This window comes from Meriones unguiculatus, assembly GCF_030254825.1.
Source record: "Meriones unguiculatus strain TT.TT164.6M chromosome X unlocalized genomic scaffold, Bangor_MerUng_6.1 ChrX_unordered_Scaffold_30, whole genome shotgun sequence".
NCBI lineage: Eukaryota > Metazoa > Chordata > Mammalia > Rodentia > Muridae > Meriones > Meriones unguiculatus.
The window spans coordinates 9,213,816-9,238,855 of record NW_026843706.1 but is presented as its reverse complement, the minus strand read 5'-3'; the positions used below and the strand labels follow the sequence as shown (position 1 = coordinate 9,238,855).

The window sequence follows — 25,040 nt, the reverse complement described above, 5'->3', positions numbered from 1 at the left end:
GAGGATATGCAGAAGACTCAAGCAGAGACTCCTAATAGCAGAGGTCACAGAAAAGAACATTCTCTAACTAGAATAGTATCTTAGTAGAGGTACAGGAACACCAATGCACCTACAAAAACTTTGATCTAAAATTTACCCTGCTACAAGATGTGCAGGGATAAACATAGTGCAGATAGAGGAGAGACTGAGAGAACTGCCAACTGTTGCCTGGCCCAACCAAAGACCCACCCTATTAGAGAGTGTGAACCCCTGACACTATGAAGGATATCCTGCTAAGCTTACAGACAAGAGCCTGTCAGAGTAGTCCTCTAAGAGGCTAACCCAGCAGCACCTCAAAACAGATGCTGACAGTCATAAGCAAATATTGGAGGATGTGTAGGGAGTCTTGTGGTATAGTGGGAGGAAAAAGAAAAGGATGTGGATATTACAAGATCTCCACAAGAAGACCAACATAGCCAATTAACCAAGGCCCAGAAGGGTTTGCTGAGACTGAAGAATCCAAGGACCATCCATGAACTGGACCTAGACCCCTTACAAAGATGTAGAAGCTTAGGCTTTAAGTGGATATTCTAGCAAGGGAAGTAGGGACTACATTGGACATGAACTCACTTGCCAGATTTTGATTAGTTTCCCCAAGTGGGACTGCCTTGTCAGTATTCAGGGGAAGATGAAGATGACAAGGCTCAGTTCTGATGCAGCTTGATGATCTGAGGTAGATGGGAAAGGAAACTCCTATTTTCTGAAGAAAAGGGTAGGGGTTAAGAGGAGGGAGTGAGGGTCAGATTGGGAGGAAAGAAAGGATGGGGCTCCAGCAAGGATGTAAGGTGAAAAAGTACATATAATTAAAAATATTTACCAAACTAGACTTCATAGTGGTGTAAATGGACATTTTATAGAGAACATATTCTGTGTACAGTGAATAAAGGACTTTTTCATTTTTCAAGACAGGGTTTCTCTGTGTATTCTTTGCCTGTCCTGGACTTGCTTTATAGAACGGGCTTGTCTTGAACTCACAGAGATCATCAGTCTCTACCTCCTGGAGAGCTAGGACTACAAGAATCTGCCACCTCACATTGCTGAAAAAAATAGCTTTTATAATGTCGCAAAATGTTTTTAAATTCCTAGGTTCTCAATAGAACATAAAGCTGGCCTTCTTTTTAATACCATCATATTTGAATTTTATCATATTCTTAATTTAGAACTATGTCAAAATCTAAAATCTGGAAAAAGGGGTTTCATAAAATTTTTTAAAATGTAGTAAAGTGCACAGAAATGAAGATGGGAAAATTACGGTTATTTTATCTGTGTTAACAAAATTTCAGTCTGCCACAAATCATACAAAAAGTAAGCACAAGAGCTGGGTACATCAATTTTGACTTCATTCATTTTTCTTTGTTGCTTTCATTTTTAATCAGGTTGAAAACAATTTTATGGATGTATTTTCATAGAGAAATAAAATTTGGTAAGAGTATCAAAAGCTACAAAATTCCTGCTTGTATGTTCAGGAAAGAATGTGTATGTTTATCTGGGTGTGTGTTCATGTGCATGTGCACATAGATGTGTGTACACTCCCAAAATTCAAAAGAAACAAAGTATTTTACCTACAAAAGTTTAAGAACATTTAAAAAGTCTTATCTATTTCAGGACTATTAGGTTTAATGTGGATCATTGACCATATGAAACGTTTTTTTTTTTTTTTTCTATATTTACATTTTTGGACACAATTTTAAAAAGAGATAGCAATACATTTATGTTTTAATATAAGATAGTTTAATGTAAAGAATTTAGATATATGTCATTTGTCTATTTATATCAATAGAAATTTGACAGTTCTCAGCTTTTTGCTTGCCATTACTCTTCAAAAAAATTATTATATAGTACAAAATAGAAATCTATAAATAAAAATACAATAAAATCTTATAATCATTAAGGATTACATAAAGGATTATATATATGGATTATATTATATATAAGGAATATATATATATATGCACATATAGCAGATATATATTGGGTATTCCTTCTAAAATATAAGTGTTCACTTATTTTGGTACCTTTAATTTTATCAAACTTCCATCCTGACCCACCAATTTGGTCAGCTTCTTCTTATCCCATAGGCCTACTCAGCTCCTCAAAAATACTCCTTTCATATGTTGCTAAGTAAGGTGGCTTCATCTATCCCAGGCTAATACAATATTGCTTCTCTGACCTGCTATGTAGACATCATTCTGCCTCACCCATGGGGTCAGCAACTCCTAGATCTTGCCTCCAAGTATTTCCAGATTTAATAGATCCTCTGTCATTTCTTACCATCAAATCTCAAATTAGGTGCACTCCTTCCTACTCTATCAGATTTCTGATTTTGTATGATTTTCCTTTTCAGGACTCCCACCTGTGTTCTTCCCCTTCTGAATCTATAGGCCTTCTCATTATATACCTAACTTGCCCAGATATCCATCTTCCTCCCACAGTTGATCAGAGCTAACTCAACATCAGGCAACTAGATGTGAAGAGCTACACCAGAAGGCAGCAGAGGAGAGGATCAGTAAATTTATGCTGACTCTTAAATGATGATTCTTTGCACAGAGAATAGTAAACTCTCAAACTAAGAATAGGGATAAAACCTGCTGCCCTTAATACCAATACCAGTTACACACACACACACAGTTTCAACCTTCTTACAACTTAATTCTCTCCTATAAGGTATAGACTTGCATTGAAAGAGGTTACTGAAATGAAAATAAAAAGAAATCTGGCAAACTTCTTCAGATACACAAGTCTCAATATACCAATGGAAAAAAAAAGACAATGTGTCCCCCGAATTAGTAGCCCAACAGTAATTAATCACAATGAGAAACACCTAGAAGATTATCTGGAAAAAGAATTCAAAGAATTACAGCTATGTGTAAGCAACTCAAGGAAGATATGAATGTAGTAAGAAATAACAAAAACAAAGATCTTAATGAACTGTGAAAATCAATTCATAATATGGAAATGTAGTTTAATAAAGATGTAGAATTGTTGAAGAAAAACCAACCTAAAATTATAGTGGAAATGAAAAAGTAAATAAGCCAAATAAAAGTTTCAGTAATCATCTCATCAATAGAGTTGATCATGTGAGGAAAAAGCAGAACTGGGTGAAAAAGCAGAGAATTCTGTTTACACAATAAAAGTTGATGAGAATTTATTTTTTAATATAATGAGAAAAATTTTTTGAACATTGTGAAAATATTTAATTTTCCAATTATGGACACAGAGGAAAGAGAAGACCATAGCAAAGGTCTAGAAAACATTTTCAGTTTTATAAAATAAAAATTTTCATACTTAGAGTACAAAATGCATGAGATCTATACAACATCAAATAGACAGGAATACAAAAGAAGCTCCCCATAATATAATGTAGTTAAAACATTAAAATATACATAATAAAGAAATTATATTGATCTCTATTAGAGAGAATGGTCATTCCATTATAAAGCAGTCCCATTAGAATAACAAATGATTATTTAACAGAAATTTTTAAAACCAGCCTAGAAAGATGCACCAAATGTTTGGAAATATAACTACTAAAAAACTATTATACCTAGCTAAACTACTGAATTAAAATTTTATCTGTTACTGTGTTAAAATACTGTGATCAAAAACAATTTAAAAAAATTATTTTGGTTTATGGTTCAAGAAAGACAGAATACATTATGACCAGGAAGACATAGGGATTTCAGAAACTATAACCATAAACATGATTGCCAAAACATAACTTTAACAAGGACAACAACAATTGACCTGCCAATAAGGATGGTAGAAACCTCAGATGGCCACAACCCTACAGAAAATGCTACAAGCAGCTAAGAAATTCTGAAAGTAAAAGAAATAGTCTTCATCCAAAAACTAGCACTCTAATTGGTTTTCCAATACCAACTTATTAGTTCTGAAAAGATACATACAAATCATAGTACACAGACTGAGCAGGTTGTATTTGTGTACTTAGATTATATATATATATATATATGTATGCATATGTAATATATGCTATTGTGTACTTAGATTATATATATATATGTATGTATACATATATAAATGTATGTATATGTAATGTATGCAACAACAGTTAATGGAAAGAGGCCACAAATTTGAAAGAAAGGAAGTGAAAATATCTAGAAGGGCTTAGAGAGAGGAAAAGGAAAGGAGTAAATGATTCAATGATATTATTATATTAAAAATGAAAGAAATACTTTTAAATGGGCGATGGGCTTCTCAAGAAGAAATACAAATGGCTGAGACATATCTTTTAGATATTTCCATTAGTCCTCAGGGAAAGGTAAATTGAAAACACATTGGGATTCTAGCTTCCCCAGTCAGAAAGAGAGTCAGAGACAGAGTCAAAGACAGACAGAGAAAGAGAACAATTTCTGGCCCAAATGTAAGAAAAGAGTAATACCTATGTAGCAATTAGTATGATGGTTGCTAAAACAAAACAGAACAAAACAAAAACTGTAGTAAAATTATGACATTATCTTGATCTCTCACTTCTAAGTATGTGACCAAAAGAAATAAAGTCATATAAAAGAGATACCTGAGTATATTCATGTTTATGTTGGGAATTAAAAAATCTTCTGCATACAATAAGGTCAAGAGTAGTTTTCCCTCCCTCCAATCATCTCTGACCACCCACATCCCCTCTTCTCCAGATCCATTTCTCCTCCATTTCTCTTTAGAAAAGAACAGGCCTCTCATGTATATATCAACCAAACATGGCAGAGCATTTTACAATAAGACTAGGCACTTACCCTCATATCAAGGCTGGACAAGACAACCCAGTAGTAGGAAGGGGAAAAAAGTCAGAGACAGCCCCTACTCTGTTAGAAGACCCACAAAAACATCAAGCTACACAACAATAACATATATGCTAAGGACCTAGCACAGACCAATATAGGCATCACGAGAATAGATTATCAAGAGGTAAGTGGATAAGCATGTATGGATAATATAAACACTCAACATATTTATATGCTTTCGCCATAATGGAGAATGAAGTCCTGTCATTTGCAAGAAAAGGAATGGAAGTAGAAACCATCACATGGACTCTCTAGCCCGCATTTCAAATGTTTCCCCTATGGAGGGACTGTGTTGCCAAGCCACACGGGAAGAGAACACACTCAGCTCTGATATGACTTGATGACCTAGAATGGATGGGAAACAGGGCTTCCCTTTGCTGAGGAATAAGAGGGAGGGAGGAGAAGAGAGAAAGAGGGTGGGACAGGGAGTTGAGGAGGGATGAGGTTAAGACCAGTGTATAAAGTAGTTAAATAAAGAGTAAATAAATTTTAAAAATAAATCTATTTAAAAGTTGTAGGATATGTAAAACAGTATAACACAATTAAAATTTATATAATTAAAAAGGAAAGATAAGTCAGAGATAGTATTGTACACTTTCTTTCCCAAGAAGAAATTATTTGAAAGTAGACTATTAGAAGATGAGAAGGAATAGCAGGTAAAAGTTGGAGTCAAGGAAAGTTTGTTCCTGATGAATGCATAATACAGTATGCATAAAAATATTACAGTGAAACCTATATATTTACATAATTAATTTGTGCTAATCATAATAAATTGCAAACATTCTCTTGGATAGTATGACTCAAGTATTCTTCATTTCCATATGGAGAAAATAAGAAGAATGTACAAATCAAGAAAGTATAGAAAATTGTAAAACAATTTAAGAGTAAAAGGTTCTACTCTACTGGGCGCAATGGCTCATGCCTGTAATCTCAGAACTCTGGGAGGCAGAGGCAGTCAGAGGCAGGTGGAGCTCTGTTAGGTCAAGGCCAGCCTGGTCTACAAAGTGAGTCCAGGACAGCCAAAGCTACACAGAAAAACAAAACAAAACACTGTTTTGAAAAACAACAACAAAACAGTTCTACTATTTAGTTTACCAAATATTCTTACATAAGTTTCTTATCAGTCAATACACAGTTTCAAATACCTCATATAGTAGTATTTATAAACCTTGGTATTTCTAGAGAAAGAAAGTTATGTTTACCATGGATAAATTTTCCTTTTTTAAGAGTTAAGACAAAAAATTAATACTATTTTTATTCAGAATGTTATAGTTTTAAGTACTTTTCTTTTTCTAAATAATGTTTGGAAAAGCTACCTCAGTATACTTTATAAGATAAAAATTGAACGAAAAATTTCAATATTTATTGTATATACAGGCATATTTTTCATTGGACTGTTGAAAAGAATTGGAATAAAAGTGAAAATGCATTCCTCTGAATTCTTCTGTATACGTATTTATTACACACAGCCAAACTGCAAACCAAATGATTGCAAATCTTACACATACTTATGGTAGGTATATAATACACACCAGAGATTACATGAGTGTTTACAATTCAAATCTGTTTAAAATGTCTGTTTTATCAAAGATTTTACCAAAAATCATCTTACTTATGAAATGAATTTTTCCCTTGTCAGAATAATTGCTATTCAGTAAATGAGTTTCATGAAACAATGTAGTTTTGAGTTAAATTATATCATACTTCAGGATTTAAAAGAAAGGAATTCTTATGTTATGCATATATCTATCAAAATATATTTGTTCCCTATAGGAGAAAGCTATTTTACAAGAATTATTGAAGGTATGAAATGAAAGTTGTTAATGCTATGCTGTGCTCTAAATGTTTCACAAACATGACTCCCTTCCCCCACCAAAGTCATCAGGAGTTTCTTTCAGTAATAATGTGCACGTATCTGCAATTTCTCATTTTTCCCTTGGATTCCCCTCTTTCTTCCATGCGGAACTTTTTACAAAAGTGAGTATTGTTGTAAATAAAAAATGATCATGAATACAATTCTCTACATAACTAAATTGCTGAACATTTCGACTTCTTCATTGCAAATTTATTGGATATGCATTACCTTCATTCATAAGATACTTGCAAATCCCTTGTAAAGCAAACTTCATCATCATCATCATCATCATCATCATTTTGCACATGAGTAAATTAACATTCTGGAGCTTTCAACAATGCAACTAGGCTTGGTAGCCGGTGATTTATATATATATAAATATATATATAATTATTATTATTATTATTTTTAAATCAGCAATGCTCTGATAGTATTCAGGTTGCTTTCTACATTAACAAGATAAAAGAATGATTTTTGATCCCCTAAAAACTCAAATTGTAAAAACCATTTTGTCTGAAATTATGTTATTTTAAACCGTATGAGAGCATATATGTCATTCATATAATAAGTCAGTAAAAAATGATTTGTTTAATGTGCAACAGGATAGAAATACAAAGGTAAATCATGTATTCTATTCGATCATGCTAAAAATGTTTCTAAAAATGAATCCACTACAAAGTACAAGCATAATCTTCAACATTGTAAACTCATTATTTCAAGTACTTTCAAAAGCTAACATTTGTATAATTCCTTAAACATATTCTATTTAACCTTTCAAATGTATTTCAGCACAAGATGATTTAAAAACAAGGAGGAATAAATTTCATCTATAGGAATCCACTTAGCATTTGGTTGAGTGCTTCTTTCATTACTGAAGTTGAAAAACATCAATATGCAGCTCTGAAGCTGACTCAAAAGGCAGTTTATTTACTTACAAATGAAACACTGAAGACTGTGATTACCTGTAACAGTTAACTCGGTGGTTCTTCTCACAACAAAGCCTCCATATTTTAATTCACAGGTATAGTTTCCAATGTCATCTTCTTTGACTTCTCTTATAAGCAAAGTATCTCTTTTGAACACAATGTTTTGTCTCCATGTTTTTGTTCTACATTCCTATACAAACGACATAAAATTGGGTAGTGCACATTGTAAGGAAAAAGTAAAATAATTTTAAAGCAATCAAACAATAATTTTAGTTCCATTTATAAAATAAATGAATAAACAAAACCCCAACACAAGGTCTCCCATAGACCAAACTGGTCTTGAACTTGTTATGTAACTTAAATTAGGCCTGAAGTCCTAATTGTCCAGCCTCATGGTTGGACTATAGGCATGCACAATAATGCCTAATGCACAACAATAATTTATACTTTAAGATTCTCCAGAAGCTATGGTTTGGAATTAATACTATTTTACATTCTTTTTGTAAATTTGGAAATCAGGAAATCCTCTTGAATGTTAGCTTTAGGGTCACATTGACTTTTAATGGTGTTACCTCTATCATAGACACATATTGATTTGCTAGATACAGTAAAAGGTTTATACCCATTAATAACACTCAGTATCAAATCTAAATGAAAGTAATTAATAGGGGATTATTGTGAAAATTACTATATTGATATTAATAACAAAACTTAAAACGTATTATTAAATAAGCAGTGGGGAATAGTTTTTTCTTTATTAATTACACTTTTTCACTTTGTATCTCCCCTGTGGTTCCCTCCCTCCTCCTGTCCCAATCCCTCCCTTCCTCCACCCTCTGCATGCATGCCCCTCCCCAATTCCACTGATAGGGGAGGACTTCTTTTCCTTCCTTCTGATCCTAGTCAATTAGGACTCATCAGAATTGGCTGTGTTGTCTTCTTCTGTGGCCTCCCCTCAGGGGCAGGTAATTAAAGAGCAGGCCAATCAGTTCATGTCAGAGACAGTCCCTGTTCTTATTACAATGGAACCCACTTGGATACTGAACTGCCATGGGCTACATCTGTGCAGGGGTCTTAGGTTATCTCTGTGCATAGTCCTTGGTTGGAATAGCTTTATAGGAAGCATTTATGTCCCAAAAATCTTTCAAAATATAATTGTTGCACTTATTAAAATATAAGCCTCTACATATTATATGCATTTTTAATACATCGAAGAAACAATTAACATTTATATACATTGTTAAATGCATATAAATATATATATACATTTACAGTCTATTATAACACAAAAATTAGTTTTCATTTAGATATTTTTTTCAAAGAAAGTTTGCTTTTATTGTTTCACTGTGTACTCTTTTCCATCTCCTCTCTCATTCTTATGTTCTTTCATGCTTTGTAGCCTCTTTTTTTCATGTTACCTGTATTCATTTACCTTGACTATCTTAGTTGGCATTAGCAGCATTTATTTTCTCTTGTACTCATCTATCCAGTTTGATAATCTAGGTTCACTCTCAAAAACTCTTATTTTCACGTACAGTAATATCAAAAGAATCTGCATATGTGAGAAAATGTAATTTTTTTGAGACTGAGTAAGTTTATTTAATACAATACTTCTTTTATTTCTCTATTTTCTTGGAGTTTTTTTCTGTATTGTTGAACAGAAGTCCATTATCTATCTATCTATCTATCTATCTACCTACCTACCTATCTATCTCCCATGTCACTTGTATCCACTTATTTGTTGAGGGGAATCTATAATTGATTCATTTCCTACTGCTATGAGAATGCAGTAATAAAAATTGATATGTATGTGTCTCTGTGGTAAGATATAGAAGTCTATGCGGCTATCCCAAGAGAGGTTTGGTTCTGTCATAGAATTCTATTTTTACCATTTTGAAAAAACTATATAAAGATTTCATAAGAGTTATACTAGATTATGTACTCATTAATAATAAATGAGGGCTCTACATTTTACACTCCATTTTCCATTCCAATATTTATAAGAATATTTTCTTATAAATGTCCATTTTGATATTAACAGATGTACCAACTAATGATCTCTTGAACTGTAATGGCATTAGCTCAAGAGATTTCTGGTTTTGCCAAAACATTAATCCCTATTCTCCAATTAGTACTAAAACTAATGGAAAGATGACAAATTACTTTAATTTTTTGAAAGTAGAGACAGGTAAAACTTTTGGCAAGTTAAAAATTTTAAATTTGTAATATGTGGTTTAAGTATCAAGGTGACTGTGGCCTCAAGAATGAGGATGGTTAATGTTCTTTCTGCTTCTATTTAGTGGAATAGATTGAAGAGTATTGGTGTTAGTTCTTCTCTGAAGGTCTGGTAGAATTCTGGGCTGAAATTGTGAAAGACCCAACAAAGAAAGAGAACTTCAGAACAATCTCACTGATGAACATTGATTCCAATATACTCAATAAAATACTCCCAAACAGAATCCAAGAACACTTTAAAGATATCATCCATCACTACCAAGTAAGCCTCATCCCAGGGATGCAGGGGTAGTTCAATATATGAAAATCCATCAGCGTAATCCACCATATAAACAAACTAAAACAAACAAACAAACAAAAAAAGCACATGATCATCTTCTTACATGGAAAAATCATTTGACAAATCCAACACCCATTCCAGCTGAAAGTCTTGGAAAGATCAGGGATACAAGGAACATACCTAAACATAGTAGAGGCAACATACAGCAAGTCTATAGCTAATATTAAACTAAATGAAGAGAAACATAAATCAATCTCACTTAAATCAGGGACAAGGCAAGGCTGCCCACTCTCTCTGTATCTCTTCAACATAGTACTTGAAGTCCTAGCTATCAGGGGACTTGGAAAGTTCCAGAGAGGAGATGAGGGAGGGAGGGTGGATTGGGAGGGATTGAGGGAGGGGGCTATGGATGGGATACAAAATAAATAACTTGTGATTAATATAAAAAATAAAACATAAAAAAGCAATAATAAAACTAAAGGAGATCAAGGGGACACAGATTGAAAGGAAGAAGTCAAAGTATCACTATTCAGAGATGATATGATAGTATACATGAGTGACCCCAAAATCTTAGGAGATATCACCCTCAGCTGATAAACACCTTCATCAAAGTGGTTGGATACAAAATTAACTCAGATAAATCATATACCTTCCTGTATAAAATGGACAAATGGACTGAGAAAGAAATTAGAACAACACCTTTCACAATAGCCACAAACAACATAAAGTACCTTCGTGTGACTATAACCAAGCAAGTGAAAGACCTGTTTGAAAACAAAAAACAAAAAACTTCAAATTGCTGAAGGAAGAAATTGAAGAAACAATCAGAAGATGGAAAGATCTCCCATACTCATGGATCAGTAGAATTAACACAGTGAAAATGGCCATCCTGCCAAAGGCAATTTACAGATTCAATGCAATTCCCATAAAATTACCAACACAATTCTTTACAGACCTTGAAAGAACAAGTTTCAATTTCATATAGAAAAAACTTAGAATAGCTAAAACAATTTTTATAATAAAATATCTTCTGACAGTATCTCCATCTTGGATCTCAAGCTGTACTATAGCAATAGTAATAAAAACTGGATTGGTACTGGCATAGAAACAGACTGTTGGATTAATGAAATCAAAGTGAACACCCAGAGATAAAACCACATACCTAAGAATACTTGATTATTTACAGAGAAGCCAAAACCACACAAGGGGGGAAAAAAAGATAGTATCTTCAACAATGGTGTTGGTCTTACTGGATGTCTACATGTAGAAAAATGAAAATAGACCCATATTTACCACTTTGCACTAAATTAAAGTTCAAGTGGATCAAAGACCTCAACGTAAAAGCAGACACACTAAATCTGTGAGAAACAAAAGTGAGGAAGAGCCTTGACCTCATTGTCAAAGGAGACAATTTCCTTAACAGACACCAACAGCACAGGCTCTAAGATGAACAATCAATAAATGGGACCTCATGAAACTGAAAATCTTCTGTAAAGGAAAGGACACTGTCCCCAAAACAAAATGACTGCCTACAGACTGGGAAAGAATCTTCACCAACCCTACATTTAACAAAGCGCTAATATCCAGAATACATAAAGAACTGAAGAAATTAAACAACAGAAAACCAAGTAATCCAATTAAAGAAATGGAGCTAAACAGAGAATTCTCAACAAAGGAAGATTGAATTGCAGAGAAACACATAAAGACATGTTCAACGCCTTTAGTCATCTGGGAAATACAACTCAAAACGACCCTGACACTTCATCTTACACCTATCAGAATGGCTAAGATCAAAAACATAAGGAATGAGACATGCTGGAGAGGTTGTGGAGAAAAGAGAACCCTACTCCAGTTTTGGTAGGAAATGTAACCTTGAACAACTGCCTTGGCAATCAATGTGGCATTTTCTCAGAGAGTTAGGAAGATCCAACTCTACCACTCCTGGTCATACATCTGAAAGAGGCTCAACCATGCAACAAGGACTTTGCTCAGCTATGTTCATAGCAGCTTTATTCATGATAGCTAGAATCTGGAAACAACCTAGATGTCACTCAACTGAAGAATGAATAGAAAAACTGTGGTACATTTACAAAATGTAATACTACTCAGCAATTAAAAACAAGGAAAGAATGAAATTTTCAGGCAAATAGTGGGAACTAGAAAGAACATCTTGAGTGAGGTAATCCAAAAACAGAAAGACTCACATGGTATATACTCACTCATAAGTGTTTATTAGACTTATAAGATAAACATACAAAAATCTATATTCCTAAAGAAGCTAAATAACAAGGAAGACTCTAGGGAAGATGCTCAATTTTCATTCAGAAGGGCAAACGCTATAATCAAGAGCAGGAGAAGACAAGGAACAGGACAGGATTCTCCCACATAGGATCTCTGAAAGACTACTGATGGAGGTATAGAAGCAGAGACTGAGACTCATAGCAAAACTTTGGGTAGAGTGCATGAAATTTTATGATAGAAGGGGGAGATAGAAAGGTCTGGAGGGGACAGAAACACCAAAAGGAGACCAAGAGGGCCAAAAAAGCCTGGACCCTGGGGACCCTGCAGAGACTGATACCCTAACCAAAGACCATGTATGGAGAGGACCTAAAAAATCTGCCTAGATGTAGCCCATAGACTCAGTTTCCAAGTGGGTTCCCTAGCAAGGGGAGCAGGGGCTGTCTCTGGCATGAATTAAGTGGCAGGATCTTTGTTCACTGTGGAGTGCAGCCTTGTGAGGCCACAGAAGAAGACAATGCAGCCAGTCCTGATGAGAACTGATAGGCTAGGGTCAGATGGAAGAGGAGGAAGATTCACCTTATCAGTGGACTAAAGGAAGGCACAGGGGGAAAAGAGGGAAGGAAGATGGGACTGGGAGGAGACAAGGGAGGGGGCCACAGCCAGGATACAAAGTGAATAAATTGTAATAAATAATGGGAAAAAGAACAAAAAAGAATCATTGTCATAGTTTCCAACTTCAATGGATCAATTTAGTAGCCATGGGCAGCTTTATCTCTTTAATTTTTAAGTGATTGATTCATTGCCGGACCAAATTTATTCTTAGTGACAAAATAAGAATTGTTTATTAGCAACATGAAATTACAGACACAATGATTCAATCTTAGGCACCTGCACAAAAGGCAAGACATCTATTTTGCAGAAAAGTTGAATGATAAATCTGGGACCCAAAAGACATCTGCATATGTGCCTTGCAAACAGCCTCTTATTGGACAGAAAGAACTGAATCTTTCTTGGGTGGAAATATCTAGAGTCCCATTTGCAAAGAAGCCCCAAACCACTTATATTTTATTTTGATTCACTATGAATAGGTGTATGCAAAGTCTTACCCGAAGGAAACACACATAGGAGACACGGTAATTAGAATCATCTTTTACTTCTTACAAATCCCTGAATTTTCTTATATTTTTATAACTTATTAAATGAAATAAAGTTACCTCATGGACAATTTTTTGTCTGAACTCCAAAGAGAGATACTTGGGGCAAGACCAATAAAGGAAACTAAAACTGCCCCCTCCAGAAATTTATGTCTTTCACAAAAAAAAGTGTGAGGTTAATTGGTGTGTTAGAATAACAACTATTCTTATACTAATAATGAAAGTGCATGCTTGAGTTCAGAGTTAGTAAAATTGAGAAGTTAATTCCTAAACTGAGTCCTGTATATAGTGAATTATATGTCAATAAATTTAGACATTTGGTAACAACAATGAAAAATTAAGTATGTCTGCCTCAGTGTTATATATACAAAGGAAATTATTTTAATTGTCTTCATTAATTTTTTTTATTCGAATGAGAGCCAATGAGGTATTTATATATAATTTTTTTTGTGACCAGATGATTATTTAAAAACAAAACAAAACAAAACAAAAACAAAAACAAAAACAAAAAAAAACACTTCAGGGGCTTCCAAGATGGCGGCGGCTAGTGTGCAGCTTAGCTGAAGGGGAGAGGACCCTCAAGGAGGAAATTGGTGAGTGAAGGGGCTGATCAACCCAGAACAGAGTTATCTAGACTTCCAAGAAGAAAGAGATTAACCATGATCTGAGTACATCTAGAATCAAGTCACAGCCGACTCCTCGGGGAGGAGACAACCTGAGAGGTGATCCTCGGGCACTTCCCTTCCCGACACCCAAAACCCTACTCCCTCTTCGAAGGAGGCAGGAGGCTTCCAGCAGAATCTGCCACAGACCACACTGTCTGTACCCCAGCCCCCGTGAGAGCTGCAACTCCCACCAAAAAAAAAAAACCGAGATCTGGGTTGAGAAAACCCAATCCTTTTGGGCACTCCCCCGAGAGAGAACCAGAACACCACAGCAGGGTTCACAGCGCCAGGACCCCAGTGCTGCCGGCTGCTCTTAGTAAAGAAACTTCAGCTTGGGATCTGGGACTGTGGTCATTGAACACGTCCTGAGACTCTCCCGGGTCCAGCGCAATAAGGTCTAGCACCACACCAAGTCCTAACACCGACAGACGACCTGACCCCTGGCAGTGAAACTGCGGCTCAGGATCGGGACTGAGAAGTCCCAACCCCTTCTGGCACTCCCCTGAGAGTGCAGCCATAAGCTTGCCCTAAGGGAGGAGAAGGTCAGAGGGGAAGGACAGAGAGGCAGCCTGCAACAGGACACAGCACCTCCTCTCCAGCTCACCCAGTGGCTCCTGGCAGAGAAACCCAAGCTCTGGATCTGAGGACATTCAACCATACCTGGTACTCTCTCGGACTCAGCAGACATAGGTTCTACCTCCAGGCTGCTTCTGGCAGAGAGATCTGGGGCCGGGATCTGGGATTGAGAACACTCAACCTAACTCTTTCCCGTGCTACCCTGGGACCAGTCAACATAACCCCTCCTGGCAGAGGGAGAGCACACAGGAAAGGTGGACACTGAGTCCTGCAGACATAGTGTCACAGAGCTGACTGTTAGCCTACCCACACATTTTCCGCAGCAGGACCAAATCAGAGAGTAGAGATCAAGGGGAACCCCTGTGCATTCCAACTGGTCCTACAAAAGAGTGAGTGAGCCTTCTAGAAAGAGTTTGCCCCAGACCCAGGGCCTCTCCACAGAAGCAACCAGACGAGATCCCTGCCACCCACCCATGGTCATCATAGGGATTCTTGGGATAGCAACCACAAAGTTCAAGCCTCTGCCTTGTGGGTCCATCAGTGTAATCCAGGAAAACAATTCCTGGATCTCAGACAGAACTGCATAATAGTGGCCTGCAGGCCACTGCAATAGTCAGAGAATCCAAGCATGTACACTGTGCCCACTAAAAGCTCATGCAAATAGCTCTACGTCACATTCCTTACTTAGGCAAAACTGAAACCACAACGCACACTCCCAAACCAGTGAACCTCTCTCATCTTCCTGAAAAAAATCAGTCCAGAAAACAGAAAGAGATGATCATAACCTGAACTACAAACTTGAGAAACAAACACTGAGGGTTATAAATAACCAGATGGCTAGATGCAGACATAAGAACACTCCCAACAAAAATCAGGACATAATGACCTCACCAGCAAACCCACAAAACAATGGACACTTCAATTCACTAGATATACAAGAAAACGACTTCAAAACTATGTTTCTCCAGCTATTAGAGGCCCATAGAGATGAAATGAACAAAGCCCTCAGAGAAATAGCCAAAAAAATCGAGATGAACAAAAAGGAAACAAATAGAGCTCTCAGAGAAATGACCACAAAAATTGAGGCAAACAAAGAAGAAATGAACAAAGCTCTCAAAGAAATGTCCACACAAATGAAGGCAAATAAAGAGAAATAAACAAAGCTCTCATAGAAATACAGGCAATTATAGCCAAAGAAGTAGAGGCACAATTAGTGATACATAGAGAGGAAACGGACAAAAAAATAAAAAATAAAATAAAATAAAAGCTGTCATTGAAAAGCAGGACTCCAAATTCAAACAGATAAAGGAAATGGTGAAAGACATGAAAACAGAATTAGAATCAATAAAGAAAACACAAATAGAGAAAAGCCTGGAGCTAGAGAACATAGAGAAAAGATCAGGAAGTACAAGGGTAAACATCACCAACAGAATACAAGCGATGGAAGAATGAAACTCAGGAGCTGAAGATACACTTTCTGGAATTGACACGTCTCTCAAGGAAAAAATAAAATCAGAAAAGTTTCAAACACAAAACATCCAAGAAATCATGTACACCATGAAAACACAAAATCTAAGAATAATAGGAGTAGAAGAAAAAAGAAAAAGAAGATATCAGGCTCAAAGGTCCGGAAAATATTTTCAAGAAAATTCTCCCAACTTAAAGAAGGAGATGTCCATAAACATCCAAGAGGCCTACAGAACACCAAGTTGACTAGACCAGAAAAGAAATTCTTCACGTCACATCATAGTCAAAACACTGAACCTACAGAACAAAGAAAAAATTCTAAAAGCACCAAGGGAAAAAGGCCAAGTAACATATGAAGGTAGACCTATCAGAATCACACCAGATTTCTCAACAGAAACTATGAAAGCCAGAAGGGCCTGGACAGAAATCATACAGTCCTTAAGGGATCACAGATTCCAACCCAGACTATTATACCCAGCAAAACTTTCAATCAACATAGTCAGAGAATTCAAAATATTCCATGACAAAACCAAATTTAAACAATATCTACATAGTAACCCAGCTCTACAGAAGTTACTAGAAGGGAAACTCCAAACCAAAGAAAACAAATACATCTAAGGAAACAGAGGAAATAGATAACTACACAACAACAACAACAAAAAGAATGCAAGCAATGAAACTCAGTGACACCACCAACCCCACATCAAAAGTAAGTAACAATTGTTGGTCACTAGTATCTATCAACATCAACAGACTGAACTCCCCAATAAAAAGACACAGACTAACAGAATGGCTGGGGAAACAGGATCCAACATTCTGTTGCATCCAAGAAACACACCTATGCAACAAAGATAAACACTACCTCAGAGTAAAGGGCTGGAAAAATGTTTTTCAAGCAAATGGTTTCAGAAAACAAGCTGGAGTAGCCATCCTAATATCTAATAAAATAAACTTTCAACCCAAGTTAATCAAAAAAGATAAGGAGGGCCACTCTATTCTCATCAAAGGAAAAATCCACCAAGAGGACACCATAATTTTGAATATCTATGCCCAAATAAAAGAGCACCTACATTCATAAATGAAACAATATTAAAGCTTAAATCACACATTGATCCTAATACCCTAATAGTGGGAGACATCAACACTCCACTCTTACCAAGGGACAGATCAACTAGACAGAAAACAAATAGGGAAATAAAAACACTTACAGAGTCCCTAAATCAAATGGACTTAATAGATGTCTACAGATCTTTTCATCCAAACTCAAAAGAGTATAATTTCTTTTCAGCACCACATGGAACCTTCTGCAAAATAGTCCATATAGTTGGTCATAAAGCAAGCCTCAACAGATACAAAAAGATTGAAATAATCCCTTGTATTCTATCTGACCACCATGGACTAAAGCTGGACCTCAACAACAACAGAAATAACAAAAAGCCGACACGCACATGGAAACTGAACAAATTGTTACTCATTGACAGCTGGGTTAAGGAAGAAATAAAGAAATTAAAGACTTCCTAGAATTCAATGAAAATGAAGGCACAACATACCCAAATTTATGGGACACATTAAAAGCAGTGCTCAGAGGAAAATTTATAGCACTAAGTGCCTTCAAGAAGAAATTTGTAGCATCACATACAAGCACCTTAATGGCCCAACTGAAAAACCTAGAAAAAAAAAAAAGAAGCAGATACACCCAAGAGGAGCAGATGGCTGGAAATAATCAAACTCAGGGCTGAAATCAATCAAATCAATTAAATAGAAACAAATAAAACTATTCAAAGAATCAATGAAACAAAAAGCTGGTTCTTTGAGAAAATCAACAAGATAGACAAACCCTTAGTCAAACTAACTAAAAAGCAGAGAGAATCTATCCAAATCAGCAAAATCAGAAATGAAAAGGGTGACATAACTACAGACACTGAAGAAATTCAAACAATCATTAGGTCATACTACAAAAGCCTATATGCCACAAAATTTGAAAACCTAAATGAAATGGACAATTTTCTTGATATATTCTATCTTCCAACATTAAGTCAAGATCGGGTAGAAAGTCTGAATAGCCCTATATCAAGGAAATTGAAGCAGTCATTCACAGTCTCCCCTCCAAAAAAAGCCCTGGGCCAGATGGTTTCAGCACAGAATTCTACCAGACCTTCAAAGAAGTGCGAACACCAATTCTCCTCAAACTATTCCACAAAATAGAAACAGAAGGTACATTACCAAACTCATTCTATGAAGCGATAGTCACCCTGATACCTAAACCACACAAAGACCCAACAAAAAAAGAGAACTACAGACCTATCTCTTTTATGAACATTGATGCAAAAATACTCAATAAAAAGTTGCAAACCGAATCCAAGAACACATCAAAGATATCATCCACCATGACCATGTAGGCTTCATCCCAGGCATGCAAGGTAGGTTCAACATACGGAAATCCATCAATGGAATCCACCACATAAACAAACTGAAGCAGAAAACCACATGATCATCTCCTTAGATGCTGAAAAAGCATTTGACAAAGTCCAACACCCATTCATGTTTAAAGTCTTTATCCTTCAAAGACTGAAGTTGGGATTTTGGGTCTGAGAGATTCCGCAGGGTTAGGGAATCTGTGGGTCAGAGTAAAGAAAGCAGGTGAGACTGCAAGTGAGGATGCTACCTGCAGGATCAGCAGCAGGGCCAGTGTGAGGTGCCTTGGCAGAGCTGTTATGCAGGAGACAGGGAGATGATTCATGTGGGATGATTAAACTATGATGAGAATGTATACCATTTACACTCTTTAGCTCATCTCTCTTTGCAGACAGATTGTATGTGCAAATATGTACTAAGAAAAGGTGTTAGCCATGCACCTTACTTTTTGTCTGTAGATAGATTTTTTACTTGTAATTTTAAGATGAAATAAAATGGGTATACTGAGATTGAGTATTAGCTCTTATAATCATTTCTTACAAAACAATTTAAAATCTTAGGAGATAAAAGGCTATTTTGTTTTTTACCAGCTAACACAAAAACGAACCTAATAACTTTGGGTCTCTAAATGAAAGACCATACACAGTTTCATTGCTCTTTGTTTCTTAGGTACTAATTACTTCCTATAGACTATTCAGTGAAATAGTGGAATTTTCCTACACTCCCTTACAACATGTTATAACTTGCTCATGCTCTTCAGTCTTAACTCACCTTACCTCCAGCCTTCTGTGTGAAGAAAGTAATCTGTTCTACTCTATACCACCACCAAAACAACAAGCTAAATCTTTTGAAGGGAGAAAGGGATGTAATTCCTATTTTTAATAAAGTATATTTCTTAAATTAAAAAAAAAACTCAAATGACAACACTTGCTGGAGAGGATGTGGTGAAAGGGGAACCCTCCTCCATGCTGATAGGACTGGTAGGAATGTAAACATTTGCAACCACTTTGGAAATAAATCTGTCACTTTCTCAGACAATTCAGGATAGTGCTTCCTCTTAGGCATATATCCAAAAGATGCTCAAGTACACAACAAGGACATTTGCTCAACCATTTTTGTAACAGTTTTATTCATAATAGCCAGAACCTGGAAAGAACCCAGAAGTCCCTCAAAGAAGGAACAAATACAGAAATTGTGGTACATTTACACAATGGAATACTACTCAGCAATTAAAAACAAGGAAATCATGAAATGTGCAGGCAAATGGTGGGAACTAGAAAAGATCATTCTGAGTGAGGTATCCCAGAAGCAGAAAGACACACATAGTATATACTCACTTATTAGTGGATATCATAAATATAATATAGGATAATCATACTAAAATCTGTAGATCTAAAAAGCTAAGCAAGAAGGAGGACCCTGGGTAAGATGCTCAATCCTCATTCAGAAAGGCAAATGGGATGGACATTGAAAGAGGGAAAAAACAAGGAACAGGACAGGAGCCTATGCACAGAAAGCCCCTGAAAAACTCTACCCTGCAGGGTATCAAAGCAGATGCTGGGACTCATAGCCAAATTTTGGGGAGAGTGCAGGGAATCTTATGAAAGAAGGGGAAGATAGAAAGACATGGAGGTCACAGGAACTCCATAAGAACAACAGGACCCAAAACTCTGGACACAGGGGTCTTTTCTGAGACTGATACTCCAACCAAGGACCGTTCATGGTGATAACCTAGAAGCCTTGCATAGATGTAGCCCATGGCAACTCAGTGTCCAAGTGGGTTCCCTATTAAGGAGATCAGGGACTATCTATGAGAAGAAAACAGTGGCCTGCTCTTTGATCACCTCCTCCTAAGGAGGGAACAGCCTTACCAAGCCACACAGGAAGACAATGCAGCCAGTCCTGATGAAACTTGATAGGTTAGGGTCAGAAGGAAAGGGAGGAGGACCTCCCCTATCAGTGAACTGGGGGAGTGTAATGGGAGGAGAAGAAGGAATAAGGGTGGGAGTGGGAAGAGAAGAGATTTCTCTACAATAAAATACACATTAAATTATTTGAAGACAATAAATTCTTCTAGAGTCCATACCTTGTACCAAAGAATTTCAGGTTCCCTTGTTGGTAATAAAAGGTCCTCTATGTCACGGCATGAAATTTCCTTGCTTTTGCTAAGTTCAGCTTTTTCAAAGTACTTCATCTTGGAATTGTAGCAGAGTCCGGTGTCATTTTCTCCTACTGTCAGTGAAATGGATACTTTCATACAGTATGTGGAGTTCCTAAAACAAAGCAGAATTTATGTTACCTATTGTGAACAGAAAGTAAATGATGCCAATGCTGTGTTTAAAAGAAGTGTTTAACTTCTTCAGGAAAAAGAAATAAATAAAAGTAAATAATACAGAAAACCTCCATTGTTTAATGTTTTTTGGGGGTAGGGTTCCTTGGCTCATTTTCTACTGTTTATCAACTAAACAACACTTGGTCTTATAAAACCAGTACATTATAGTCGTTTTCTTTAAAAATATATCTGGATTAAATGAAAAAATGTTTAATAGATGTATTTTTATATATAGCAACAAAAAGATAACAACAACAAAAAGGTAAGCATAGTTTTATGGTATAATTGGTAAGCTAAACAGAGAAGTAGAGTGGTACAACTGACCTACTAGTGCAATGGAAGGATACAAACAATGCCATGTTGTTTTATTGCAATTTTATACTTGATAAGTGGAGAAATGACTGATGAGAGTGGGACACAAACAAATTTGGGTAAAAGTATTGAAATAAATCATTGTGTTTTCATGTACATATCCATTTGTTTTAAGAACTGGGTACTGACGTGTAAGAGGTCAATACTTTATAGATGGGTTCTACAGAACTTGTGAAATAAGTTAACATCCTTTTTTTTTCTTGTTGAATCCCAAATCATGGTTAAAATTTAGAATAATATAGAGTAGAAATCATGATCAAAGATTTTCTTTGAAAAACTGGAAACAAAAAAATTTAAAAAATGCAAAAAAACTGAATGACACTGTATTCATATGATAGGATCAAATATCTTTATTATATCTTAAATTTATTCCTATAAAATAAGTTTGAGCCAGGAAAATTCTTAGAGTATGTACTTATATACACAAAGAGAAAGTCATATGGCATGAATTAGCCCTCGATTAGGCATTTCTTTTAATCAAAGACCCACAAAGCTCTAAGCTGTGTGAATTGTTATTAAGTCAAGTCAAATCTTTCCTCATATATTTTAATGATTGTGTGCACAGAAACACTAATTAATACATGTAATTCCCCATGATAAGCTATAAAAATGTATCATGGGTTCATTTTTTTAAATCTAATAAATCAGTTATAATTGTATGAACTGACCGATGTTTTATGGAGCTTAGGTGTTTATGGTTGATCTGCTTAACTTTAAACATTCACTGAATTTGAAAAACAAATACCAAATAAAAACAATAAGAATAATGTTTATTTATACCCTATTCATATCTTCTACTTATTTGTTATAGGTGAATGTATAATTAGGGGATTAATAATAAAGATTTAGAATGGGCAAAAAGAAGAAAATTGGGAACAAATGAAGATATAAAATACATTGTTATATTTTTGCTTGGTATTTGCATGTCTGGTTGTTCAATACAGCATATTTTATGTGATGCCTAGGAATAGAAATAAAAATAAGTAAATAAAGTATTAAATTTAAAGATTGGTAAAGACCTTTTTCTTTACCAAGGGTCTGACAACTCACTGCATACTTGATCACTGAAATCTGTATTTGAATGTCATTTTTTACTATTTTTGTAGTATTAAGAAATGAGAGTTATGGCCATGAGGGTGGACAGAAAATAAGTATATTAGCAATTCATTGTTATATTGAGTATAAAAAATATTTACAATACTTCGATAATTTTTGTATATAGAAAATATTATCTACCTATAATAACCACCTTACAAGTTGATTTAAAACAGTAATAAGTAAAAACAATGGCATTTACAAACTTCAGTCCAAAGTATTAAAAGATTCCAAGAGTATGTACTCAGGAATATTGCTACAATGGTAAAATAATTTTTCTCTCTCCAGCTTCTCAGAAACAAAGAAGATATGCATGTAAACAAATTGAAATGTAACAATGTATAATAGAAAATCATATTAACTACCAGTCTTTAGAATGGCAATTCCAAGTAATGCTGTACACAATGCCTGGAAGAAATGAAAACTGTAAATGTTAGAAAGGACTTGAGAAATAGAGATTCATATTGGCTTGAAAGCCACGTAACCTATTTCTAAGATTTAGACTTGACATTGGATGATAATGAAATATGTGTTTTGGAAAAGTTCTGTCCTATTGTAATGGAAAAAAGATAACATCGGAAGGAAGGAAAACTAAATGCAATTTAACAAAATGGAAACGAACTAGAAAAAAAAAAGCAACCAAAAATGGTCAGTTTACAGTGGCATAGTAAATAAGGGTCAAGTTCAAACTGTATTTAGTATAATACATTCAGTCAATATAATAGTCAGGAATCAAACAGAAAGACACATAAGATATAGAATTTTTATTAATTGAGTATATGAAAAGGAGACTTAATATTTCATCATGAGAAATAATTAAACAGAATTCTGAGAAAAAAAATAAGTGAAAAGTATTTTACTTCAAGCTTTACACCAAAATGAAAAATTTACCCCTTTTGTGGTCTGCTCAGAGTGTGGCTTATATATTGTATGATGTTATTCCATTATATTCTTTTCAAATAATTGTAAGATATTTCATCAGAAAAAAAGTAACTATTAAGTGGTTAAATATATCAACACAATGTATCTAGAGAAAATATTCATGTTTCATGTTAACATATATTTAAAGAACACATTATAGATATTTTGCAGCAATTAATTTATTTACTTTACATCCTGGCCACAGTTTACCCTCTCTTCTCTCCTCCTTCCTTCCCTCCCCACCTTCCCATGCTCATCCATTCTTTCTCTGTTTCTCTTCAGAAAGAGGAGACCTACCATAGATATCAACCAGTCTTTTTTGCATATCAAGTTTCACTAAGACTAGGCATATCCTTTCCTATTAAGGCTAGACAAGGAAGCCCAGTAAGAGGAAAGGGTCCCAAAGGCCAGAAACAGAGTCAGAGACAGCCCCTACTCCTGCTGTTATTAGTGATAGTGATGAGTTTTAAAGAACTTCAGGAGCTACAGAGGTTTTTCAGTAATTAAGTGCAAGCACTTCCCAAATTGTGGCTTTCTCTTTATTCTGTTGACAGTTGTCTTTACTGTGCAGAAGCTTTTTAATTTAAGGTTGTCAATTGTTGTTTTGGTTTCCTGTGCTTTAGTTGTCCAGCAAAACCATAGCTCTGTGCTCAACATATTTATCAACATTTTCCTCAAGTAGTTTCAAAGTTTCAGGGTTTATATACATTAAGGTCTCTTATCTACTTTGAGATAATTTTTTGAAGAGAGTGAGAAATATACAAAGAGATTTCATCTGTATCTGCATGTCCAGTTTTTCCCTACACTGTTTGTAGATGAAGTTGTCTTTTCTTTACTGTCTGGTTTTGGCACCTTTATTAAAAAGCAGATAGCTGAAGATGCTGAATTTATTTCATTTCAGGTACTACGTTCTACCTCATGGATCTAAGCATCCTTTGGAACAACAGAGACATGCTTCACAGAACAACAACAACAAAAAATTATACGGAAGCACAAAAGTCCAAACAATCTTGAGTGGAAAGGACAAAGCAGGAGAATAATGGAAACTGATTTCAAAATGTCCTATTGATCAATAGTTAAAAATGGTGCAGTGTTGGCACAAGAACATATGCTTATATCCATTATAGATATTTTAAGGAATACAAATAATAATGTATATTCTAACTCACACATATTTCTCCAAGTTTTGTAATATAATTTTTATTTAGTTCTGAGTCAGATTGCATTTTATAAATGTACAGATAATCATTATGCATCTATTTGCTGATTAGTTTGGTTCTGTTTTTTTGATAGAGTGAATAAAGCAGCAGTAAACATAGAGGTACAAACATCTCTATTGTAGAGTATGGAATTCTCTGGACACATGCCTGAGTGTGAAATAGGTGACTAATATGGTAGTTTTACTTTTAATTTTTGAGGATTGTCCAAATTGTGTTCTATAGTGGTTGTATTAAGTTGTGCCTTCACCAGAAATGAGTAAAGTTTCTTCTTTTTCACATCCTCTCTATCATTTGCTGTTGGATTTGTTGATGATAGCCATTTTATTTGGGTGATATGATTTGTCTAAGTAGTTTTAATTTTCATTTTCCTGATGACTAAGGATGTTGAACACTTTTGTAAATGGTTATTGATCATTAGTCTTTCTTTCTTTCTTTCTTTCTTTCTTTCTTT

At 35.2% G+C, this 25,040-nt stretch overlaps 1 protein-coding gene across 4 annotated transcripts in view; it reads right to left on the bottom strand.

Moving 5' to 3' along the window:
• Il1rapl1 (interleukin 1 receptor accessory protein like 1) overlaps positions 1-25,040 on the bottom strand; it is a 1,800,273-nt gene that overhangs the window by 771,622 nt on the left and 1,003,611 nt on the right. For all 4 annotated transcript variants that reach the window (XM_060376664.1, XM_060376665.1, XM_060376667.1 and 1 more), the window contains 2 exons: positions 20,736-20,922; positions 7,653-7,806 (listed from right to left, as the gene is read on the bottom strand). In XM_060376664.1, the coding sequence (XP_060232647.1) occupies positions 7,653-7,806; positions 20,736-20,922 (341 nt within the window). The remainder of the gene's footprint in view (positions 1-7,652; positions 7,807-20,735; positions 20,923-25,040) is intronic.